The sequence below is a fragment of the Oncorhynchus keta genome, unplaced genomic scaffold (assembly GCF_023373465.1).
Source record: "Oncorhynchus keta strain PuntledgeMale-10-30-2019 unplaced genomic scaffold, Oket_V2 Un_scaffold_17242_pilon_pilon, whole genome shotgun sequence".
Lineage (NCBI taxonomy): Eukaryota > Metazoa > Chordata > Actinopteri > Salmoniformes > Salmonidae > Oncorhynchus > Oncorhynchus keta.
The window spans coordinates 486,605-510,007 of NW_026290817.1; the positions used below are offsets into that span (position 1 = coordinate 486,605).

General features: G+C 36.7%; 1 protein-coding gene across 1 annotated transcript; it reads right to left on the reverse strand.

Moving 5' to 3' along the window:
- Positions 1-736: 736 nt before the first annotated feature.
- Positions 737-22,559, reverse strand: LOC118380045 (collagen alpha-1(XIX) chain-like). Its single transcript, XM_052514281.1, has 8 exons — positions 22,510-22,559; positions 17,882-17,923; positions 14,306-14,410; positions 14,023-14,076; positions 12,532-12,585; positions 11,287-11,339; positions 3,680-3,733; positions 737-785 (listed from the first exon to the last, which is right to left on the reverse strand). Exons 2-8 carry the CDS (start codon positions 17,897-17,899, stop codon positions 737-739), a joined length of 387 nt encoding a protein of 128 aa, XP_052370241.1. The 5' UTR covers positions 17,900-17,923; positions 22,510-22,559.
- Between the last annotated feature and the right edge of the window lie 844 nt (positions 22,560-23,403).

Genomic DNA, 23,403 nt, shown 5'->3' on the forward strand with positions numbered 1-23,403 from the left:
TTCAACCTGCCCTCCAGGACACCTACAGCACCCGATGTTACAGGCCAAAAAGATAATCAAGAACATCAACCACCTGAGCCACGGCCTGTTCACCCCGCTATCATCCAGAAGGCGAGGTCAGTACAGGTGCATCAAAGCTGTAAATACTACTGGAACTACTACTGTTAAATACTACTGCACTGTTAAAACTACTGCACTGTTAAATACTACTGCACTGTTAGATACTACTGCACTGTTAGATACTACTGCACTGTTAGATATTACTGCACTGTTAGATACTACTGCACTGTTAGATACTACTGCACTTTTAGATACTACTGCACTGTTAGATTCTACTGCACTGTTAGATTCTACTGCACTGTTGAGCTAGGAACACAAGCATTTCTCTACACCCACAATAACATCTGCTAAATATGTGTATGTGACCAATAGAATTGTACTTGATTTGATTTCCAGGAAGGAAGAAAGAACAGGAAAAACATTTTCTCAAGTAGACGGAAGAAAACATGTTGTCCTTCAAAGTAGTAAGTCAATCTCACTGTCCTTTTAAATGGTGTGTTGTGTGACCAGCCATTCAAAGGACACTATTACTGGCTAGGTACCTTGAACTGGTGTCATCATTCATAGGCATGAAAACTGTTGACACATCTCACCAATGACTCAACAACACACGCACGCATACACACAGTCTGTATACACACACACAGAGAGAGATCTCAGTGATGCTCTGAATAACTTACTGGGGGGCCTGGTAGTCCTGGCCTTCCAGGGGAGCCTTCACTTCCCTGTAGGACACACACACACACACACACACACACACACAGACACAGACACAGACACACACACACACACACACACACACACACACACACACACACACACACACACACACACACACACACACACACACACACACACACACACACACACACACACACACACACACACACACACACACACACACACACACACACAGAACAAACCATGAGAGGGATAATGCTTTCCAGTCTGTCCTGGGGAACACGTTTCTCCGGTTAAGATCCCAATAATCTAAGAATACCTCTTACCCATATTTACCCACACATTAGACACAGTGACAATCCTAATCTTTGGGACATGGCATGGCTGATAATACAAGTCTATTGCAGAGGTAGAGTATTTGAGAAGAGGACATACTAGCTCTGTTGAATTTGAGATAGATTGGGGGTATAAGGCTCTGCGATAAACTTGTGTCCTGTACAAGGGGTGTACTGATACATCAACCTGCCTCACGCTACAGAAACAGGAGATCCTATGAGTTGTTCTGGCTGCACAAGCCTCTTGCAAGCCTACTGAATTGGCATACAGCACGCCACCCCAATCCACTGACAACACTAGCCCATGGCATTCTTTCAACAACAAAACTGAAGAGAAATCCATAAGGAATTATGTGCTTTTAAGAAAATAACATGATTCCTGAGTATTACAATAACCCATTATTGATGCTCTTTGAGATAGCACTAAATAAGATGCAAGGCATTGTTTTCATCTTAGACTATCAGAACAGCTCCTTGGCATGTCAGGCCACATGCTTGAATAAAACATGACCCTGTATGTACTAACTGCCTATATTTAGAACATAAAGTAGACATGTACAGTACAGTGCCTAGTGAAAGTCTATACAGCAATGGCACAGTCTTCACATTTCCCCCTTAAAATAAATAAAAAATTGATTGAATTAGATATATTTTCTGCAGGTCTACACAACCTACTCCACATCTTCAAAGTGAAAGAAATGTATATCAAATATTTATAATTAATAAAGAAAACAAAAAAACCAAAGATGTCTTGATTGTGTGTCTTCACACAGTTAATACTTGGTGAAGCACCTTGACAGCCATTACAGCTGTGAATCATTTTGAATAAGATTCTGCACAACTCTTAGGCAATATAATTCCATTGCTTGATCATGACAAACTCCCCAGTCCCTGGCGATGACAAGCATACCCATAACATGATGCTGCCAACCACAATAGTTGAAAATACAGAGGGTTGACTTTGTGTTATGTTGTATTGGATTTGACCAAAAACCTGTAGTTTTTATTTTTAGGCCAAAAACGTAATGTCTTTGCTATGTGTTGTCTTTGCAGTATTACTTAATGGTATTGTTGCAAACAGAATCAAGGATTTGGAGTGGATTTTTTTAACACAGGCTTCCTTCACTTTACCATGCGGGCCAGTAATGTGGAGTGAATGCAATGGTTTTGATCCTTTGTATTTCCAGTATTGTAGTGGCCTCGGGAGGTCAGGATCTAAAGAAATATGAAAGGAACAAAGCCCAGGTAAAAAAGTTAGAGGAAACTCTGTCTTCTGAATACCTAACCCTGGGATAGAGTTACATTTTTGTGTGGGACAATTGCACACATGCAAAATTATGCCAAGGACACAACAGAGTATCTTTCCAAGAGGTATTTAGTGTTCCTGAGATGGTTTTCGTCTCTGTCCTGACTTAAATCTGATTGAAAAATTAAAGACAATGTTTGAATACTGCTGTCCATCAATGATTCCCTACCAAATTTACTGAGCTTGAGCAATTTGAACAAAAACAATGGATATACACTCAGTGGCCAGTTTATTAGGTACAACAACCCGTTCAGGAAAATGGTTCACTCCGACAGACAGTGAGTCATGTGGCCGTGGCTTACTATGTAAAGCAGGCAGACAAGCCTTGAGGCATTCATTTACTGTTCAACTGAATGTTACAATGGGCAATCCCAATAACCTAAGAGACTTTGAGCTTGGTATGATCGTCGGTGGCAGGCGAGCCGGTTCCAGTATCTCAGAAACGCCCGGCATCCCTGGCCTTTTCACGCAGGACAGAGTCTAGGTTTACTGAGAATGGTGCGACAAACAAAAACACCCAGTCAGTGGCCAGTCAGCGGCAGTCCCGTGGGAGAAAACAGCTTGTTGATGAGAGAGGCTGAAGGAGAATGGCAATAATCGTGCAAGCTAACAGGAGGGCCACAAACAGGTAAATATCGGTGCAGTACAACAGTGGATGGCAGAACGGCATCTCGGAATACACAACTTGTCTGTCTTTTTCACGGATGCGCTATTGCAGCAGTTGCTGTTGCATCATGCTGATGGCAGAGTCAGGATTTGACATAAGCAGCATGAGTCCATGGCCCCATTCTGCCTGGTATCAACAGTACAAGCTGGTGACGGTGGTGTAATTGTGTGGGAATGTTTTCCTGGCACATGTCAGGTCCTTTGATACCAATTGAGCAATGTTTCCATACCCCCAAAATTCATTCTGTTCTGGAGGCAAGGGGGTCTGACCCGTACCTAATAAACTGGCTACTCGCGCGTATGTTGTCGTGAGAGTTGTGCAAGCTTGGTAGAATCTTATTCAGAATGATTCCCAGCTGTAATGGCTGCTGAAGGTGCTTCCACCAAGTAAAAGTGAAAACATACGTAATCAATTCATCATCATCTTGTGTTTCTAAGTCATTTGGAAAATGATCATTTTTCTTTCACTTTGGAGTAGGTTGTGAAACTACATTTGGGACAAATCTAATTGAATCCCTTTGTAGATTTAATTTGAAGGTAGCAAAGTGTGAAGACCGTGTAAGTGTGAGTAGACCTTCACTAGAGACTGTATATTCATACAGTGCGTGTACACACAGCGTCTCTTTCTTACCCGATCTCCCTTTGTTCCAGGCTGACCCATTGGCCCAGGTCTGCCCATGACTCCCTGCAAACAGAGACAAGGTACATCAATTAACTGGGTCACTAACTAAACATAGAAAACATTAAGGTACATCAATTAACTGGGTCACAAACTAAACATAGAAAACATAGTACATCAATTAACTGGGTCACAAACTAAATATAGAAAACATAGTACATCAATTAACTGGGTCACAAACTAAATATAGAAAACATAGTACATCAATTAACTGGTCACAAACTAAATATAGAAAACATAGTACATCAATTAACTGGGTCACAAAACTAAATATAGAAAACATAGTACATCAATTAACTGGGTCACTAACTAAACATAGAAAACATAGTACATCAATTAACTGGGTCACAAACTAAATATAGAAAACATAGTACATCAATTAACTGGGTCACAAACTAAATATAGAAAACATAGTACATCAATTAACTGGGTCACAAACTAAATATAGAAAACATAGTACATCAATTAACTGGGTCACAAACTAAATATAGAAAACATAGTACATCAATTAACTGGGTCACAAAACTAAACATAGAAAACATAGTACATCAATTAACTGGGTCACAAACTAAATATAGAAAACATAGTACATCAATTAACTGGGTACAAACTAAATATAGAAAACATAGTACATCAATTAACTGGTCACAAACTAAATATAGAAAACATAGTACATCAATTAACTGGGTCACAAACTAAATATAGAAAACATAGTACATCAATTAACTGGGTCACAAACTAAACATAGAAAACATAGTATATCAATTAACTGGGTCACAAACTAAATATAGAAAACATAGTACATCAATTAACTGGGTCACAAACTAAATATAGAAAACATAGTACATCAATTAACTGGGTCACAAACTAAATATAGAAAACATAGTACATCAATTAACTGGGTCACAAACTAAATATAGAAAACATAGTACATCAATTAACTGGGTCACAAACTAAATATAGAAAACATAGTACATCAATTAACTGGGTCACTAACTAAATATAGAAAACATAGTACATCAATTAACTGGGTCACAAACTAAATATAGAAAACATAGTACACAATTCTGGGTCACAAACTGAAAACATAGTACATCAATTAACTAAATATAGAAAACATAGTACATCAATTAACTGGGTCACAAACTAAATATAGAAAACATAGTACATCAATTAACTGGGTCACTAACTAAATATAGAAAACATAGTACATCAATTAACTGGGTCACAAACTAAATATAGAAAACATAGTACATCAATTAACTGGGTCACAAACTAAATATAGAAAACATAGTACATCAATTAACTGGGTCACAAACTAAATATAGAAAACATAGTACATCAATTAACTGGGTCACAAACTAAATATAGAAAACATAGTACATCAATTAACTGGGTCACAAACTAAAACATAGTACATCAATTAACTGGGTCAAAACTAAATATAGAAAACATAGTACATCAATTAACTGGGTCACAAACTAAATATAGAAAACATAGTACATCAATTAACTGGGTCACAAACTAAATATAGAAAACATAGTACATCAATTAACTGGGTCACAAACTAAATATAGAAAACATAGTACATCAATTAACTGGTCACAAACTAAATATAGAAAACAAGTACATCAATTAACTGGGTCACAAACTAAATATAGAAAACATAGTACATCAATTAACTGGGTCACAAACTAAATATAGAAAACATAGTACATCAATTAACTGGGTCACAAACTAAATATAGAAAACATAGTACATCAATTAACTGGGTCACAAACTAAATATAGAAAACATAGTACATCAATTAACTGGGTCACTAACTAAATATAGAAAACATAGTACATCAATTAACTGGGTCACAAACTAAATATAGAAAACAAGGTACATCAATTAACTGGGTCACTAACTAAATATAGAAAACATAGTACATCAATTAACTGGGTCACAAACTAAATATAGAAAACAAGGTACATCAATTAACTGGGTCACTAACTAAATATAGAAAACATAGTACATCAATTAACTGGGTCACAAACTCAAACTAAATATAGAAAACATAGTACATCAATTAACTGGGTCACAAACTAAATATAGAAAACATAGTACATCAATTAACTGGGTCACAAACTAAATATAGAAAACATAGTACATCAATTAACTGGGTCACAAACTAAATATAAACAAGGTACATCAATTAACTGGGTCACAAACTAAATATAGAAAACATAGTACATCAATTAACTGGGTCACAAACTAAATATAGAAAACATAGTACATCAATTAACTGGGTCACAAACTAAATATAGAAAACATAGTACATCAATTAACTGGGTCACAAACTAAATATAGAAAACATAGTACATCAATTAACTGGGTCACAAACTAAATATAGAAAACATAGTACATCAATTAACTGGGTCACAAACTAAATATAGAAAACATAGTACATCAATTAACTGGGTCACAAACTAAATATAGAAAACATAGTACATCAATTAACTGGGTCACAAACTAAATATAGAAAACAAACTGGTACATCAATTAACTGGGTACATCACAAACTAAATATAGAAAACATAGTACATCAATTAACTGGGTCACAAACTAAATATAGAAAACATAGTACATCAATTAACTGGGTCACAAACTAAATATAGAAAACATAGTACATCAATTAACTGGGTCACAAACTAAATATAGAAAACATAGTACATCAATTAACTGGGTCACAAACTAAATATAGAAAACATAGTACATCAATTAACTGGGTCACAAACTAAATATAGAAAACATAGTACATCAATTAACTGGGTCACAAACTAAATATAGAAAACATAGTACATCAATTAACTGGGTCACAAACTAAATATAGAAAACATAGTACATCAATTAACTGGGTCACAAACTAAATATAGAAAACAAGGTACATCAATTAACTGGGTCACAAACTAAATATAGAAAACATAGTACAAATTAACTGGGTCACAAAACATATAGAAAACAAGGTACATCAATTAACTGGGTCACAAACTAAATATAGAAAACATAGTACATCAATTAACTGGGTCACAAACTAAATATAGAAAACATATCAATGTACATCAATTAACTGGGTCACTAACTAAATATAGAAAACATAGTACATCAATTAACTGGGTCACAAACTAAATATAGAAAACATAGTACATCAATTAACTGGGTCACAAACTAAATATAGAAAACATAGTACATCAATTAACTGGGTCACAAAATAAATATAGAAAACATAGTACATCAATTAACTGGGTCACTAACTAAATATAGAAAACAAGGTACATCAATTAACTGGGTCACAAACTAAATATAGAAAACAAGGTACATCAAGGTTAACTGGGTCACAAACTAAATATAGAAAACATAGTACATCAATTAACTGGGTCACAAACTAAATATAGAAAACATAGTACATCAATTAACTGGGTCACAAACTAAATATAGAAAACATAGTACATCAATTAACTGGGTACATCAATTAACTACAAACTAAATATAGAAAACATAGTACATCAATTAACTGGGTCACAAACTAAATATAGAAAACAAGGTACATCAATTAACTGGGTCACAAACTAAATATAGAAAACATAGTACATCAATTAACTGGGTCACAAACTAAATATAGAAAACATAGTACATCAATTAACTGGGTCACTCACAATTAAACTAAATACTAAAGAAAACATAGTACATCAATTAACTGGGTCACTAACTAAATATAGAAAACATAGTACATCAATTAACTGGGTCACAAACTAAATATAGAAAACATAGTACATCAATTAACTGGGTCACAAACTAAATATAGAAAACATAGTACATCAATTAACTGGGTCACAAACTAAATATAGAAAACATAGTACATCAATTAACTGGGTCACAAACTAAATATAGAAAACAAGGTACATCAATTAACTGGGTCACAAACTAAATATAGAAAACAAGGTACATCAATTAACTGGGTCACAAACTAAATATAGAAAACATAGTACATCAATTAACTGGGTCACAAACTAAATATAGAAAACATAGTACATCAATTAACTGGGTCACAAACTAAATATAGAAAACAAGTACATCAATTAACTGGGTCACAAACTAAATATAGAAAACAAGGTACATCAATTAACTGGGTCACAAACTAAATATAGAAAACATAGTACATCAATTAACTGGGTCACAAACTAAATATAGAAAACAAGGTACATCAATTAACTGGGTCACAAACTAAATATAGAAAACAATAGTACATCAATTAACTGGGTCACAAACTAAATATAGAAAACAAGGTACATCAATTAACTGGGTCACAAACTAAATATAGAAAACATAGTACATCAATTAACTGGGTCACAAACTAAATATAGAAAACATAGTACATCAATTAACTGGGTCACAAACTAAATATACTGGGTCACAAACATAGTACATCAATTAACTGGGTCACAAACTAAATATAGAAAACATAGTACATCAATTAACTGGGTCACAAACTAAATATAGAAAACATAGTACATCAATTAACTGGGTCACAAACTAAATATAGAAAACATAGTACATCAATTAACTGGGTCAATTAACAAACTAAATATAGAAAACATAGTACATCAATTAACTGGGTCACAAACTAAATATAGAAAACAGGTACATCAATTAACTGGGTCACAAACTAAATATAGAAAACAAGTACATCAATTAACTGGGTCACAAACTAAATATAGAAAACATAGTACATCAATTAACTGGGTCACAAACTAAATATAGAAAACAATAGTACATCAATTAACTGGGTCACAAACTAAATATAGAAAACATAGTACATCAATTAACTGGGTCACAAACTAAATATAGAAAACAAGGTACATCAATTAACTGGGTCACAAACTAAATATAGAAAACAGGTACATCAATTAACTGGGTCACAAACTAAATATAGAAAACAAGTACATCAATTAACTGGGTCACAAACTAAATATAGAAAACAAGGTACATCAATTAACTGGGTCACAAACTAAATATAGAAAAACAAGGTACATCAATTAACTGGGTCACAAAACTAAATATAGAAAACAAGGTACATCAATTAACTGGGTCACAAACTAAATATAGAAAACAAGGTACATCAATTAACTGGGTCACAAACTAAATATAGAAAACATAGTACATCAATTAACTGGGTCACAAACTAAATATAGAAAACACGGTACATCAATTAACTGAGTCACAAACTAAATATAGAAAACATAGTACATCAATTAACTGGGTCACAAACTAAATATAGAAAACATAGTACATCAATTAACTGGGTCACAAACTAAATATAGAAAACATAGTACATCAATTAACTGGGTCACAAACTAAATATAGAAAACATAGTACATCAATTAACTGGGTCACTAACTAAATATAGAAAACAAGTACATCAATTAACTGGGTCACAAACTAAATATAGAAAACATAGTACATCAATTAACTGGGTCACAAACTAAATATAGAAAACATAGTACATCAATTAACTGGGTCACAAACTAAATATAGAAAACAAGTACATCAATTAACTGGGTCACAAACTAAATATAGAAAACATAGTACATCAATTAACTGGGTCACAAACTAAATATAGAAAACATAGTACATCAATTAACTGGGTCACAAACTAAATAGAAAAGAAAACATAGTACATCAATTAACTGGGTCACAAACTAAATATAGAAAACAAGGTACATCAATTAACTGGGTCACTAACTAAATATAGAAAACATAGTACATCAATTAACTAAATGGGTCACAAAACTCAAACTAAATATAGAAAACATAGTACATCAATTAACTGGGTCACAAACTAAATATAGAAAACAAGGTACATCAATTAACTGGGTCACAAACTAAATATAGAAAACATAGTACATCAATTAACTGAAAACATAGTCACAAACTAAATATAGAAAACATAGTACATCAATTAACTGGGTCACAAACTAAATATAGAAAACATAGTACATCAATTAACTGGGTCACAAACTAAATATAGAAAACATAGTACATCAATTAACTGGGTCACAAACTAAATATAGAAAACATAGTACATCAATTAACTGGGTCACAAACTAAATATAGAAAACATAGTACATCAATTAACTGGGTCACAAACTAAATATAGAAAACATAGTACATCAATTAACTGGGTCACAAACTAAATATAGAAAACATAGTACATCAATTAACTGGGTCACTAACTAAATATAGAAAACATAGTACATCAATTAACTGGGTCACAAACTAAATATAGAAAACATAGTACATCAATTAACTGGGTCACTAACTAAATATAGAAAACATAGTACATCAATTAACTGGGTCACTAACTAAATATAGAAAACAAGGTACATCAATTAACTGGGTCACTAACTAAATATAGAAAACAAGGTACATCAATTAACTGGGTCACTAACTAAATATAGAAAACATAGTACATCAATTAACTGGGTCACAAACTAAATATAGAAAACAAGGTACATCAATTAACTGGGTCACTAACTAAATATAGAAAACATAGTACATCAATTAACTGGGTCACAAACTAAATATAGAAAACATAGTACATCAATTAACTGGGTCACAAACTAAATATAGAAAACATAGTACATCAATTAACTGGGTCACAAACTAAATATAGAAAACATAGTACATCAATTAACTGGGTCACAAACTAAATATAGAAAACATAGTACATCAATTAACTGGGTCACAAACTAAATATAGAAAACATAGTACATCAATTAACTGGGTCACAAACTAAATATAGAAAACATAGTACATCAATTAACTGGGTCACAAACTAAATATAGAAAACATAGTACATCAATTAACTGGGTCACTAACTAAACATAGAAAACATAGTACATCAATTAACTGGGTCACTAACTAAATATAGAAAACATAGTACATCAATTAACTGGGTCACTAACTAAATATAGAAAACATAGTACATCAATTAACTGGGTCACAAACTAAATATAGAAAACAAGGTACATCAATTAACTGGGTCACTAACTAAATATAGAAAACATAGTACATCAATTAACTGGGTCACTAACTAAACATAGAAAACATAGTACATCAATTAACTGGGTCACAAACTAAATATAGAAAACAAGGTACATCAATTAACTGGGTCACTAACTAAATATAGAAAACATAGTACATCAATTAACTGGGTCACAAACTAAATATAGAAAACATAGTACATCAATTAACTGGGTCACAAACTAAATATAGAAAACATAGTACATCAATTAACTGGGTCACTAACTAAATATAGAAAACATAGTACATCAATTAACTGGGTCACAAACTAAATATAGAAAACATAGTACATCAATTAACTGGGTCAGAAAATAAATATAGAAACTGGGTGAGAGAAAATAGGGGCCAAACGATGAGTACTAGACATGCATTACAACGAGGGATGAATAGATGTGAAAGATGATTTAATGAAATTGGTGATTTGTTTTGCTTACAGGGGCTCCAGTACGGCGGTTGTACCCAGAATGCCTGGAACTCCAGGAGAGCCCTGCGAAAGACAAGAAACACCAGAGAACAATCATTGTCACTTCCTGTGTAATAGGTAGTGTATGATAGCCTTACTGGTAGGTATTGCAAGAAGGACAAGAGGAGAGTTAACCTCGTTTGCATTTTCGGGGCTATTCCATTGATTCTGTTGTACATGGGGCAAGATGAGTCATGTGACCGTGGGCTTGCTATATAAAGCAGGCATAAAGGCAGGCATTGAGGCATTGAGGCACTGAGGCATTGAGGCACTGAGGCACTGAGGCATTGAGGCACTGAGGCATTGAGGCATTGAGGCATTGAGGCACTGAGGCACTGAGGCACTGAGGCATTGAGGCATTGAGGCACTGAGGCACTGAGGCACTGAGGCATTGAGGCATTGAGGCACTGAGGCACTGAGGCACTGAGGCACTGAGGCATTGAGGCACTGAGGCACTGAGGCACTGAGGCACTGAGGCATTGAGGCATTGAGGCACTGAGGCACTGAGGCATTGAGGCACTGAGGCACTGAGGCACTGAGGCACTGAGGCATTGAGGCACTGAGGCACTGAGGCATTGAGGCATTGAGGCATTGAGGCACTGAGGCATTGAGGCATTGAGGCATTGAGGCACTGAGGCACTGAGGCATTGAGGCACTGAGGCATTGAGGCACTGAGGCATTGAGGCATTGAGGCACTGAGGCACTGAGGCATTGAGGCATTGAGGCATTGAGGCACTGAGGCATTGAGGCACTGAGGCATTGAGGCATTGAGGCATTGAGGCACTGAGGCACTGAGGCATTGAGGCATTGAGGCATTGAGGCACTGAGGCATTGAGGCATTGAGGCACTGAGGCATTGAGGCATTGAGGCATTGAGGCATTGAGGCACTGAGGCATTGAGGCATTGAGGCATTGAGGCATTGAGGCATTGAGGCATTGAGGCACTGAGGCATTGAGGCATTGAGGCATTGAGGCATTGAGGCATTGAGGCATTGAGGCATTGAGGCATTGAGGCATTGAGGCACTGAGGCATTCTGTTACTGATCGACTGAACGTTACAAAGGGTAAAACCAGTGACCTAAGCGACTGTGAGCGTGGAATGATTGTTGGTTCCAGATTTGATTTGATTTGATTTGATGTAGTGTACCGTCAAGCACACTCAAGCATGTTAAAGTATATGATTGGTGTATTGTCCCCAGGACAGGTCTGAAACCCACCTCATCTCCTTTGTCTCCACTAGGACCAGGGAATCCTCTCTCTCCTTTCATCCCCTAGAACAGCAAACAGCATCAATGAATGAGTAAACAGTAACAGCAACAGTAAATAGTACACAAATGGACAAATCAAGTTGAATTATGTATAAACCTTTTCTTAATGTGTCTGCTTGTGAAATGAGAAATGTCTGCCACCATAATATACAGTATGTTCTCTCCAAACCTAATAGTCTCAAACCAGCGGCATGACGGGTGGTCATACATTTCACTTTGACTTCTTGTTTCTAATAGAGCCAATTAGAAGCGACTGCTTGGGTAATTTTACTAATACAGGACACTGCTGTGTATCCATGGCAACCACGTCTGCAGCCAGCAGCTCTGACGATACGAATGTGCTGGACTAACATGGTAAATGTCTGAATCTTTGGTTCAACGGTTGGTGTCTGAATCTTCCCAAATCTCTCCGATGAAAAGAAATATGAACAACTACGAGAGCCTATGTCGTACATTATAGCATATTATGCATTGTTTATAAGGCATTATAAATGCGCTCACAATGCATTACGAAGAGGGTATTTATTCGTAGGAAGTATTATGAAAACAATTCAACTGGAAATGAATAGCAACAAGGGATAGAACCATGTAAAATAATAACCTGGAGAAGTGTAGTCCCCAGCGATGTTATGCACCAGTCTAAATACTATTACACCTATCATCTTTTCTAATTCACTTTGTCATGCTGAGATTGCCAATGAATGGAGTGAATGGAGTAATTATGTATACATTGACTGTGTCCCAAATTCACTGTGTCCTAATCCTTTACACAGGGCACTACTTTTCACCAGAGGTGAAAGGCACTATGTAGGGAATAGGCTGCCATTTAGAACACATCCATTATAATAGGGAATAGGCTGCCATTTAGAACACATCCATTATAATAGGGAATAGGCTGCCATTTAGAACACATCCATTATAATAGGGAATAGGCTGCCATTTAGAACACATCCATTATAATAGGGAATAGTCTGCCATTTAGAACACATCCATTATAATAGGGAATAGGCTGCTATTTAGAACACATACATTATAATAGGGAATAGTCTGCCATTTAGAACACATCCATTATAATAGGGAATAGGCTGCCATTTAGAACACATCCATTATAATAGGGAATAGTCTGCCATTTAGAACACATCCATTATAATAGGGAATAGTCTGCCATTTAGAACACATCCATTATAATAGGGAATAGGCTGCCATTTAGAACACATCCATTATAATAGGGAATAGTCTGCCATTTAGAACACATCCATTATAATAGGGAATAGTCTGCCATTTAGAACACATCCATTATAATAGGGAATAGTCTGCCATTTAGAACACATCCATTATAATAGGGAATAGTCTGCCATTTAGAACACAACCATTATAATAGGGAATAGTCTGCCATTTAGAACACCTGCATTATAATCAGGATGACACGTTGTTTCCTACCTTTGGACCTTCTTTCCCTGGATTACCGAGAGGTCCTCGCACTCCTGGATCCCCCTGTTTAGGATGGACACACACGCAAATCAATGCACGCAAGAACACATGCACAGAGAAAGACACACACACAAAACCACACAATCTGTCCCCAAGGGTTCCACTCTCACACTTCTGGGCGGAAGGGTTCCACACACGCACGCACGCATGCACGCACACACACACGCACGCACGCACGCACGCACACACACACACACACACACACACACAGTAAAGATAATGAGACACTCACCTTTTCTCCCACCATGCCTTGCACTCCTGTCGCTCCATGGGTTCCCTGCTCGCCCTTCTGCCCAGGCAGACCTGGCACTCTGGTCTGGCACACGGTGCAGGCATTCTGCCAACACACAGCGGGAGGGGGAGAGGTACGGTCATATAGACCACATATCTGTCACTGAGTCACAGCAGGGAAATACAGTGCTCCTTGTGTTTGTATTCCATCTCCCCTGGGTCGAACAGCAGGGGAGATGTCTTAATGTTCTCTCAATGTTTCCACAACATTGAAGTTAATGTGAGCAGACTGAGAACCAGACATTCATTGTCTTATTTCCCACCCACTCTCTAACTGACTCTGACATTTGGGGATCATTTGAAATATCACAGTCTCCTATCCAGTTCAGGTTTCACTGAGTAACATTTATTTACATTCAAATAGTTAGGCTTAGTCTGTGTCTGGGAAATCAGCCCTTTCTGGGAAATCAGCCCTGTCTGGGAAATCAGCCCTGTCTGGGAAATCAGCCCTGTCTGGGAAATCAGCCCTGTCTGGGAAATCAGCCCTGTCTGGGAAATCAGCCCTGTCTGGGAAATCAGCCCTGTCTGGGAAATCAGCCCTGTCTGGGAAATCAGCCCTGTCTGGGAAATCAGCCCTGTCTGGGAAATCAGCCCTGTCTGGGAAATCAGCCCTGTCTGGGAAATCAGCCCTGTCTGGGAAATCAGCCCTGTCTGGGAAATCAGCCCTGTCTGGGAAATCAGCCCTTTCTGGGAAATCAGCCCTGTCTGGGAAATCAGCCCTGTCTGGGAAATCAGCCCTGTCTGGGAAATCAGCCCTGTCTGGGAAATCAGCCCTGTCTGGGAAATCAGCCCTTTCTGGGAAATCAGCCCTGTCTGGGAAATCAGCCCTGTCTGGTGAAATCAGCCCTGTCTGGGAAATCAGCCCTGTTGAAGTGTACTTCCTCTACAGCAGCAGACATTCACCTGGTCAGTCTATGACATGGAAAGAGCAGCTGTTCCTAATTTTTATGTCCACTCAGTGTACATTCAGTAGAAGAACACCACAGGAGGTTGGTGGCACCTGAATTAGGGAGGACGGGCTCATAGTAATGACTGGAGTGGAATAGGTGGAATGGTTTCCATGTGTTTGATGCCGTTCCAGCCATTACTATGAGCTGCCCTCCCTCAGCAGCCTCATATGAAGAACACGTGAATACGTTCCACTTCCAACCATTTATCTGTAGATGGATATCAGTTCTGTTTATACAGCATGAAGACTGTATGACCCTTAGTGTCACTGACATTTAGATTAATCAGAGAAGAGCAGTGGGAAGATATTTCATCTAACTTTATGTACAAATCTTTTTTTCTGAGAGAGACTTGAGCGAAGTGTCTTGAAATAAAAAGGTCCAATTCAGTTGAGTGCTGCTTTCAGTGTGAAATATCAAATACCATCGGCTGTAAAGTGACCAAACACTGTCAATTAAAGTGAAGAAACGGAGAAAAGCTATTCTTGGGGAGGATTGTCATTCAGCTCATCAAGTTGAATGACGCAGTCAAGCCAGCAGCACATTGTAAAAAGGCCTTTAAACAGGCAGGTTAGCGTTTCTTTGTCATGGATCTTGTTCTGGAGGCAGTTCTGCAGAGTGGTCACTAGCTAGCACAGTAACAAAGTCGAAAAATCAGATTTTAAATCTAACTTTAATCTTAACCACACTAATAAACCTAAACTAAGACCAAAAAGCAACATAGCCAATTCTGACTTTGCAGCTGGCCAATCTAGTGGAAGTTGCTCAGTTCTGCCTCCAGGACAAGATTCATGACAATAAATGTCAATCTGCTTTGAACAGCTAAAAGCTTGGAAACTTTATTCAATTAACTGGGCTTCCTATCTTTGGTCTGGTAGAATAAAATCCCCCCCTCTCTCATAATCCTGTTTTAACACAATCCTCTTTCAACAGACACAATCCTGTTTTAAATACACATAATTTCTTCTCTGACTGAGAAGAGAGGGATGAATGCATGGATGTGCATTCATCTTGGCTGGCTGAGAGGGACTAGCATCACAACCAAACAGTAATCACACAAACACAGAGAAGAGAGAGAAGACAGAGAGAGAGAAGAGAGACAGAGAGAGAAGAGAGAGAAGAGAGAAGAGACAGATGGACAGAGAGAAGAGAGACAGAGAGGACAGAGAGAGAAGAGCGAAGAGACAGATGGACAGAGAGAATAGAGACAGAGAGAGAAGAGAGACAGAGAGAGAAGAGAGAAGAGACAGATGGACAGAGAGAAGAGAGAAGAGACAGATGGACAGAGAGAAGAGAGATGTAGAGAGAAGAGACAGATGGACAGAGAGAAGAGAGATGTAGAGAGAAGAGACAGATGGACAGAGAGAAGAGAGATGTAGAGAGAAGAGACAGATGGACAGAGAGAAGAGACAGAGAGAAGAGACAGATGCAAAGAGAGAAGAGACAGATGGAGAGAGAGAAGAGACAGATGGAGAGAGAGAAGAGACAGATGGAGAGAGAGAAGAGACAGATGGAGAAGGAGAAGACAGACGGAGAGAGAGAAGAGACAGATAGAGAGAGAGAAGAGACAGATGGAGAGAGAGAAGAGACAGATGGAGAGAGAGAAGAGACAGATGGAGAGAGAGAAGAGACAGACGGAGAAGGAGAAGACAGACGGAGAGAGAGAAGAGACAGACAGAGAGAGAGAAGAGACAGATGGAGAAGGAGAAGACAGACGGAGAGAGAGAAAAGACAGACAGAGAGAGAGAAGAGACAGATGGAGAAGGAGAAGACAGACGGAGAGAGAGAAGAGACAGACAGAGACAGAAGAGTGTACATTGTACAGATACATCAACAAGGCATGGGAGTGTTGGAGAGAGAGAAGGAAAAGGAGAAGTATTGTCCCTTAAATACATAGCAACAAGGTCACTGTGAGAACAAACAACTGACAACAGAAAGCCCTATTCCCTATATAGTGCACTACTGTTGACAAGAGCCCTATTCCCTATATAGTAGTTCACAGTGTAGGGAATAGGGTACCATTTTGGACATATTCCCTGTGCACTCCAGGAGGGATGTATTCAACAACAGCATTCTTCTTAGGACATTTCAAGGATTCCTGTTGAATATAATAATGCATTTCCATAGTGGATTTCCAATTTCTTGAATTTCTAGCTGCAGTTCGCCACCACCACCTGATGGAGGCGCTCCTGAGCTTCTGTTAATAATTCCGTAACATCACCCTGATAGGTTTAGTACTGGTGAAAATATCACATCAAAATATCAACATTAAAAGTTTGTTGTTGTATTACAATTGTGAGGTCTTAAAGTGTGAAATACACCACTGTGGGCAACTGTGCAAATCATAGTAACTGATGCAATTAAAGCAGGCTAAATTATAACCTGTTTCTACACCCTCAGTCAATGTAGATCTACATGTTGGCACTTCAAGGTAATAACAAAATATCTTCCATGAATCTTGTCAATTAAAAAATAATGTATGATTTATGTACCACACTGAATAATGTTGGAACGACAATTGATGGGAATAATCATATGCCAACACGGTAATACATGAAACAGTCCAGTACCTTGAGTAAAGAGCTCATATCTCCGACAATTGGCAAGGCAGTCTGTTGGAAAGACACATTGTCATCATACATTTAATCTTTTTCAGTCAGATCATAGTTGAATGAACCTGTCATAATTATCTTAGCATCACTCGAAGCTTGAACTCTTATGAATGATTCTAAAAAACTCAAAGTTATAATGATTGTTTTATGGTGGTATGAATGATACTGAAACACTCAAAGTTATAATGATTGTTTTATGGTGGTATGACTGATACTGAAACACTCAAAGTTATAATGATTGTGTTTAAGGTGGTATGAATGATACTGAAACACTCAAAGTTATAATTATTGTGTTTATGGTGGTATGACTGATACTGAAACACTCAAAGTTATAATGATTGTGTTTAAGGTGGTATGACTGATACTGAAACACTCAAAGTTATAATGATTGTGTTTAAGGTGGTATGACTGATACTGAAACACTCAAAGTTATAATGATTGTGTTTAAGGTGGTATGAATGATACTGAAACACTCAAAGTTACAACGTTTGTGTTTATGGTGGTATGAATGATACTGAAACACTCAAAGTTATAATGATTGTGTTTAAGGTGGTATGAATGATACTGAAACACTCAAAGTTATAATGATTGTGTTTAAGGTGGTATGAATGATACTGAAACACTCAAAGTTATAATGATTGTGTTTTTAAGAATGATACTGGTATTGTGAATGATACTGAAACACTCAAAGTTATAATGATTGTGTTTAAGGTGGTATGAATGATACTGAAACACTCAAAGTTATAATGATTGTGTTTAAGGTGGTATGACTGATACTGAAACACTCAAAGTTATAATGATTGTGTTTAAGGTGGTATGAATGATACTGAAACACTCAAAGTTATAATGATTGTGTTTAAGTTATAATGTGGTATGAATGATACTGAAACACTCAAAGTTATAATGATTGTGTTTAAGGTGGTATGAATGATACTGAAACACTCAAAGTTATAATGATTGTGTTTAAGGTGGTATGAATGATACTGAAACACTCAAAGTTATAATGATTGTGTTTAAGGTGGTATGAATGATACTGAAACACTCAAAGTTATAATGATTGTGTTTAAGGTGGTATGACTGATACTGAAACACTCAAAGTTATAATGATTGTGTTTAAGGTGGTATGAATGATACTGAAACACTCAAAGTTATAATGATTGTGTTTATAATGATTGTGTTTAATGATTGTGTTTAAGGTGGTATGAATGATACTGAAACACTCAAAGTTATAATGATTGTGTTTAAGGTGGTATGAATGATACTGAAACACTCAAAGTTATAATGATTGTGTTTAAGGTGGTATGAATGATACTGAAACACTCAAAGTTATAATGATTGTGTTTAAGGTGGTATGAATGATACTGAAACACTCAAAGTTATAATGATTGTGTTTAAGGTGGTATGACTGATACTGAAACACTCAAAGTTATAATGATTGTGTTTAAGGTGGTATGAATGATACTGAAACACTCAAAGTTATAATGATTGTGTTTAAGGTGGTATGAATGATACTGAAACACTCAAAGTTATAATGATTGTGTTTAAGGTGGTATGACTGATACTGAAACACTCAAAGTTATAATGATTGTGTTTAAGGTGGTATGAATGATACTGAAACACTCAAAGTTATAATGATTGTGTTTATGGTGGTATGAATGATACTGAAACACTCAAAGTTATAATGATTGTGTTTAAGGTGGTATGAATGATACTGAAACACTCAAAGTTATAATGATTGTGTTTAAGGTGGTATGAATGATACTGAAACACTCAAAGTTATAATGATTGTGTTTAAGGTGGTATGAATGATACTGAAACACTCAAAGTTATAATGATTGTGTTTAAGGTGGTATGAATGATACTGAAACACTCAAAGTTATAATGATTGTGTTTAAGGTGGTATGAATGATACTGAAACACTCAAAGTTATAATGATTGTGTTTAAGGTATGAATGATATGAGTTATAATGATTGTGTTTAAGGTGATGACTGAAACACTCAAAGTTATAATGATTGTGTTTAAGGTGGTATGAATGATACTGAAACACTCAAAGTTATAATGATTGTTTTAAGGTGGTATGACTGATACTGAAACACTCAAAGTTATAATGATTGTGTTTAAGGTGGTATGAATGATACTGAAACACTCAAAGTTATAATGATTGTGTTTGTGTTTAAGGTGGTATGAATGATACTGAAACACTCAAAGTTATAATGATTGTGTTTAAGGTGGTATGAATGATACTGAAACACTCAAAGTTATAATGATTGTTTTAAGGTGGTATGACTGATACTGAAACACTCAAAGTTAGAATGATTGTGTTTAAGGTGGTATGAATGATACTGAAACACTCAAAGTTATAATGATTGTGTTTATGGTGGTATGACTGATACTGAAACACTCAAAGTTATAATGATTGTGTTTAAGGTGGTATGACTGATACTGAAACACTCAAAGTTATAATGATTGTGTTTAAGGTGGTATGACTGATACTGAAACACTCAAAGTTATAATGATTGTGTTTAAGGTGGTATGAATGATACTGAAACACTCAAAGTTACAACGTTTGTGTTTAGCGTTTGTGTTTATGGTGGTATGAATGATACTGATACTGAAACACTCAAAGTTATAATGATTGTGTTTAAGGTGGTATGAATGATACTGAAACACTCAAAGTTATAATGATTGTGTTTAAGGTGGTATGAATGATACTGAAAACACTCAAAGTTATAATGATTGTGTTTAAGGTGGTATGAATGATACTGAAACACTCAAAGTTATAATGATTGTGTTTAAGGTGGTATGAATGATACTGAAACACTCAAAGTTATAATGATTGTGTTTAAGGTGGTATGACTGATACTGAAACACTCAAAGTTATAATGATTGTGTTTAAGGTGGTATGAATGATACTGAAACACTCAAAGTTATAATGATTGTGTTTAAGGTGGTATGAATGATACTGAAACACTCAAAGTTATAATGATTGTGTTTGAGGTGGTATGACTGATACTGAAACACTCAAAGTTATAATGATTGTGTTTAAGGTGGTATGAATGATACTGAAACACTCAAAGTTATAATGATTGTGTTTATGGTGGTATGAATGATACTGAAACACTCAAAGTTATAATGATTGTGTTTAAGGTGGTATGACTGATACTGAAACACTCAAAGTTATAATGATTGTGTTTAAGGTGGTATGAATGATACTGAAACACTCAAAGTTATAATGATTGTGTTTAAGGTGGTATGAATGATACTGAAACACTCAAAGTTATAATGATTGTGTTTAAGGTGGTATGAATGATACTGAAACACTCAAAGTTATAATGATTGTGTTTAAGGTGGTATGAATGATACTGAAACACTCAAAGTTATAATGATTGTGTTTAAGGTGGTATGAATGATACTGAAACACTCAAAGTTATAATGATTGTGTTTAAGGTGGTATGACTGATACTGAAACACTCAAAGTTATAATGATTGTGTTTAAGGTGGTATGAATGATACTGAAACACTCAAAGTTATAATGATTGTGTTTAAGGTGGTATGAATGATACTGAAACACTCAAAGTTATAATGATTGTGTTTAAGGTGGTATGACTGATACTGAAACACTCAAAGTTATAATGATTGTGTTTAAGGTGGTATGAATGATACTGAAACACTCAAAGTTATAATGATTGTGTTTATGGTGGTATGAATGATACTGAAACACTCAAAGTTATAATGATTGTGTTTAAGGTGGTATGACTGATACTGAAACACTCAAAGTTATAATGATTGTGTTTAAGGTGGTATGAATGATACTGAAACACTCAAAGTTATAATGATTGTGTTTAAGGTGGTATGAATGATACTGAAACACTCAAAGTTATAATGATTGTGTTTAAGGTGGTATGAATGATACTGAAACACTCAAAGTTATAATGATTGTGTTTAAGGTGGTATGAATGATACTGAAACACTCAAAATTATAATGATTGTTTTTAAGGTGGTATGACTGATACTGAAACACTCAAAGTTATAATGATTGTGTTTAAGGTGGTATGAATGATACTGAAACACTCAAAGTTATAATGATTGTTTTTAAGGTGGTATGACTGATACTGAAACACTCAAAGTTATAATGATTGTGTTTAAGGTGGTATGAATGATACTGAAACACTCAAAGTTATAATGATTGTTTTATGGTGGTATGAATGATACTGAAACACTCAAAGTTATAATGATTGTGTTTATGGTGGTATGAATGATACTGAAACACTCAAAGTTATAATGATTGTGTTTATGGTGGTATGAATGATACTGAAACACTCAAAGTTATAATTATTGTGTTTAAGGTGGTATGACTGATACTGAAACACTCAAAGTTACCATGATTGTTTTTAAGGTGGTATGAATGCCTTATACATAACCCCTTCAAGTACAGTGATTTCATTTTTCTGTAAAATAATTGTCTTTCTGTGGTTTTGAGGCATTTAACCTAAATATGGTACAGTGGGCTTAGCACCTCCAAGTGACACTGACACAGTATATCTCTGAGAGAGAGAGATGAGAAAGAGATGAGCGGTTAACTTACTGGTTGACCCGGGGGGCCAGGAGGACCTGGGGGACCTTCTCGACCAGGGGATCCCTTTAAATGAGAGAAATAATGATGTCACCAGCTATGAGACCATCGGAAACACACAGCGCTGCACACCCTTGGCCCACGCTTTGACATTCATCCTAATGGGGTGCTGTGTGTGTGTGTGTGTGTGTGTGTGTGTGTGTGTGTGTGTGTGTGTGTGTGTGTGTGTGTGTGTGTGTGTGTGTGTGTGTGTGTGTGTGTGTGTGTGTGTGTGTGTGTGTGTGTGTGTGTGTGTGTGTGTGTGTTTGTGTGTGTTTCTGATGTGTCCAGAAACTGTTGCTATTTCCTCATGCAGACATAAAGGAAACAGATCATTCATCAGAATGTTAGTTTCTCTTTTTATCTGCAGACCGTGGAGGAGAGGAGGAGAGGAGTGGGAGGAGAGGAAGAGTGGAGGAGAGGAAGAGTTGAGGAGAGGAGGAGTGGAGAGGAGTTGGGAAGAGTTGGAGGAGAGGAAGAGTGGAGGTGAGGAAGAGTGGGGAGAGGAAGAGGAGAGGAGGAGGAGGAGAGGAGTTGGGGAGAGGAAGAGTGGAGGAGAAGAGTGGAGGAGAGGAAGGAGGAGAGGAGGAGAGGAGTTGGGGAGAGGAAGAGTGGAGGAGATTAGAGGAGGAGTGGAGGAGAGGAAGAGGAGGAGAGGAGGAGTGGAGGAGAGGAGTTGGGGAGAGGAAGAGTGGAGGAGAGGAAGAGTTGAGGAGAGGAGTTGGGGAGAGGAAGAGTGGAGGAGAGGAAGAGTGGAGGAGAGAGGAGTGGAGGAGAGGAAGAGTGGAGGAGAGGAGGAGTGGAGGAGAGGAGGAGTGGAGGAGAGGAGGAGAGGAGGAGAGGAGGAGTGGAGGAGAGGAAGAGTGG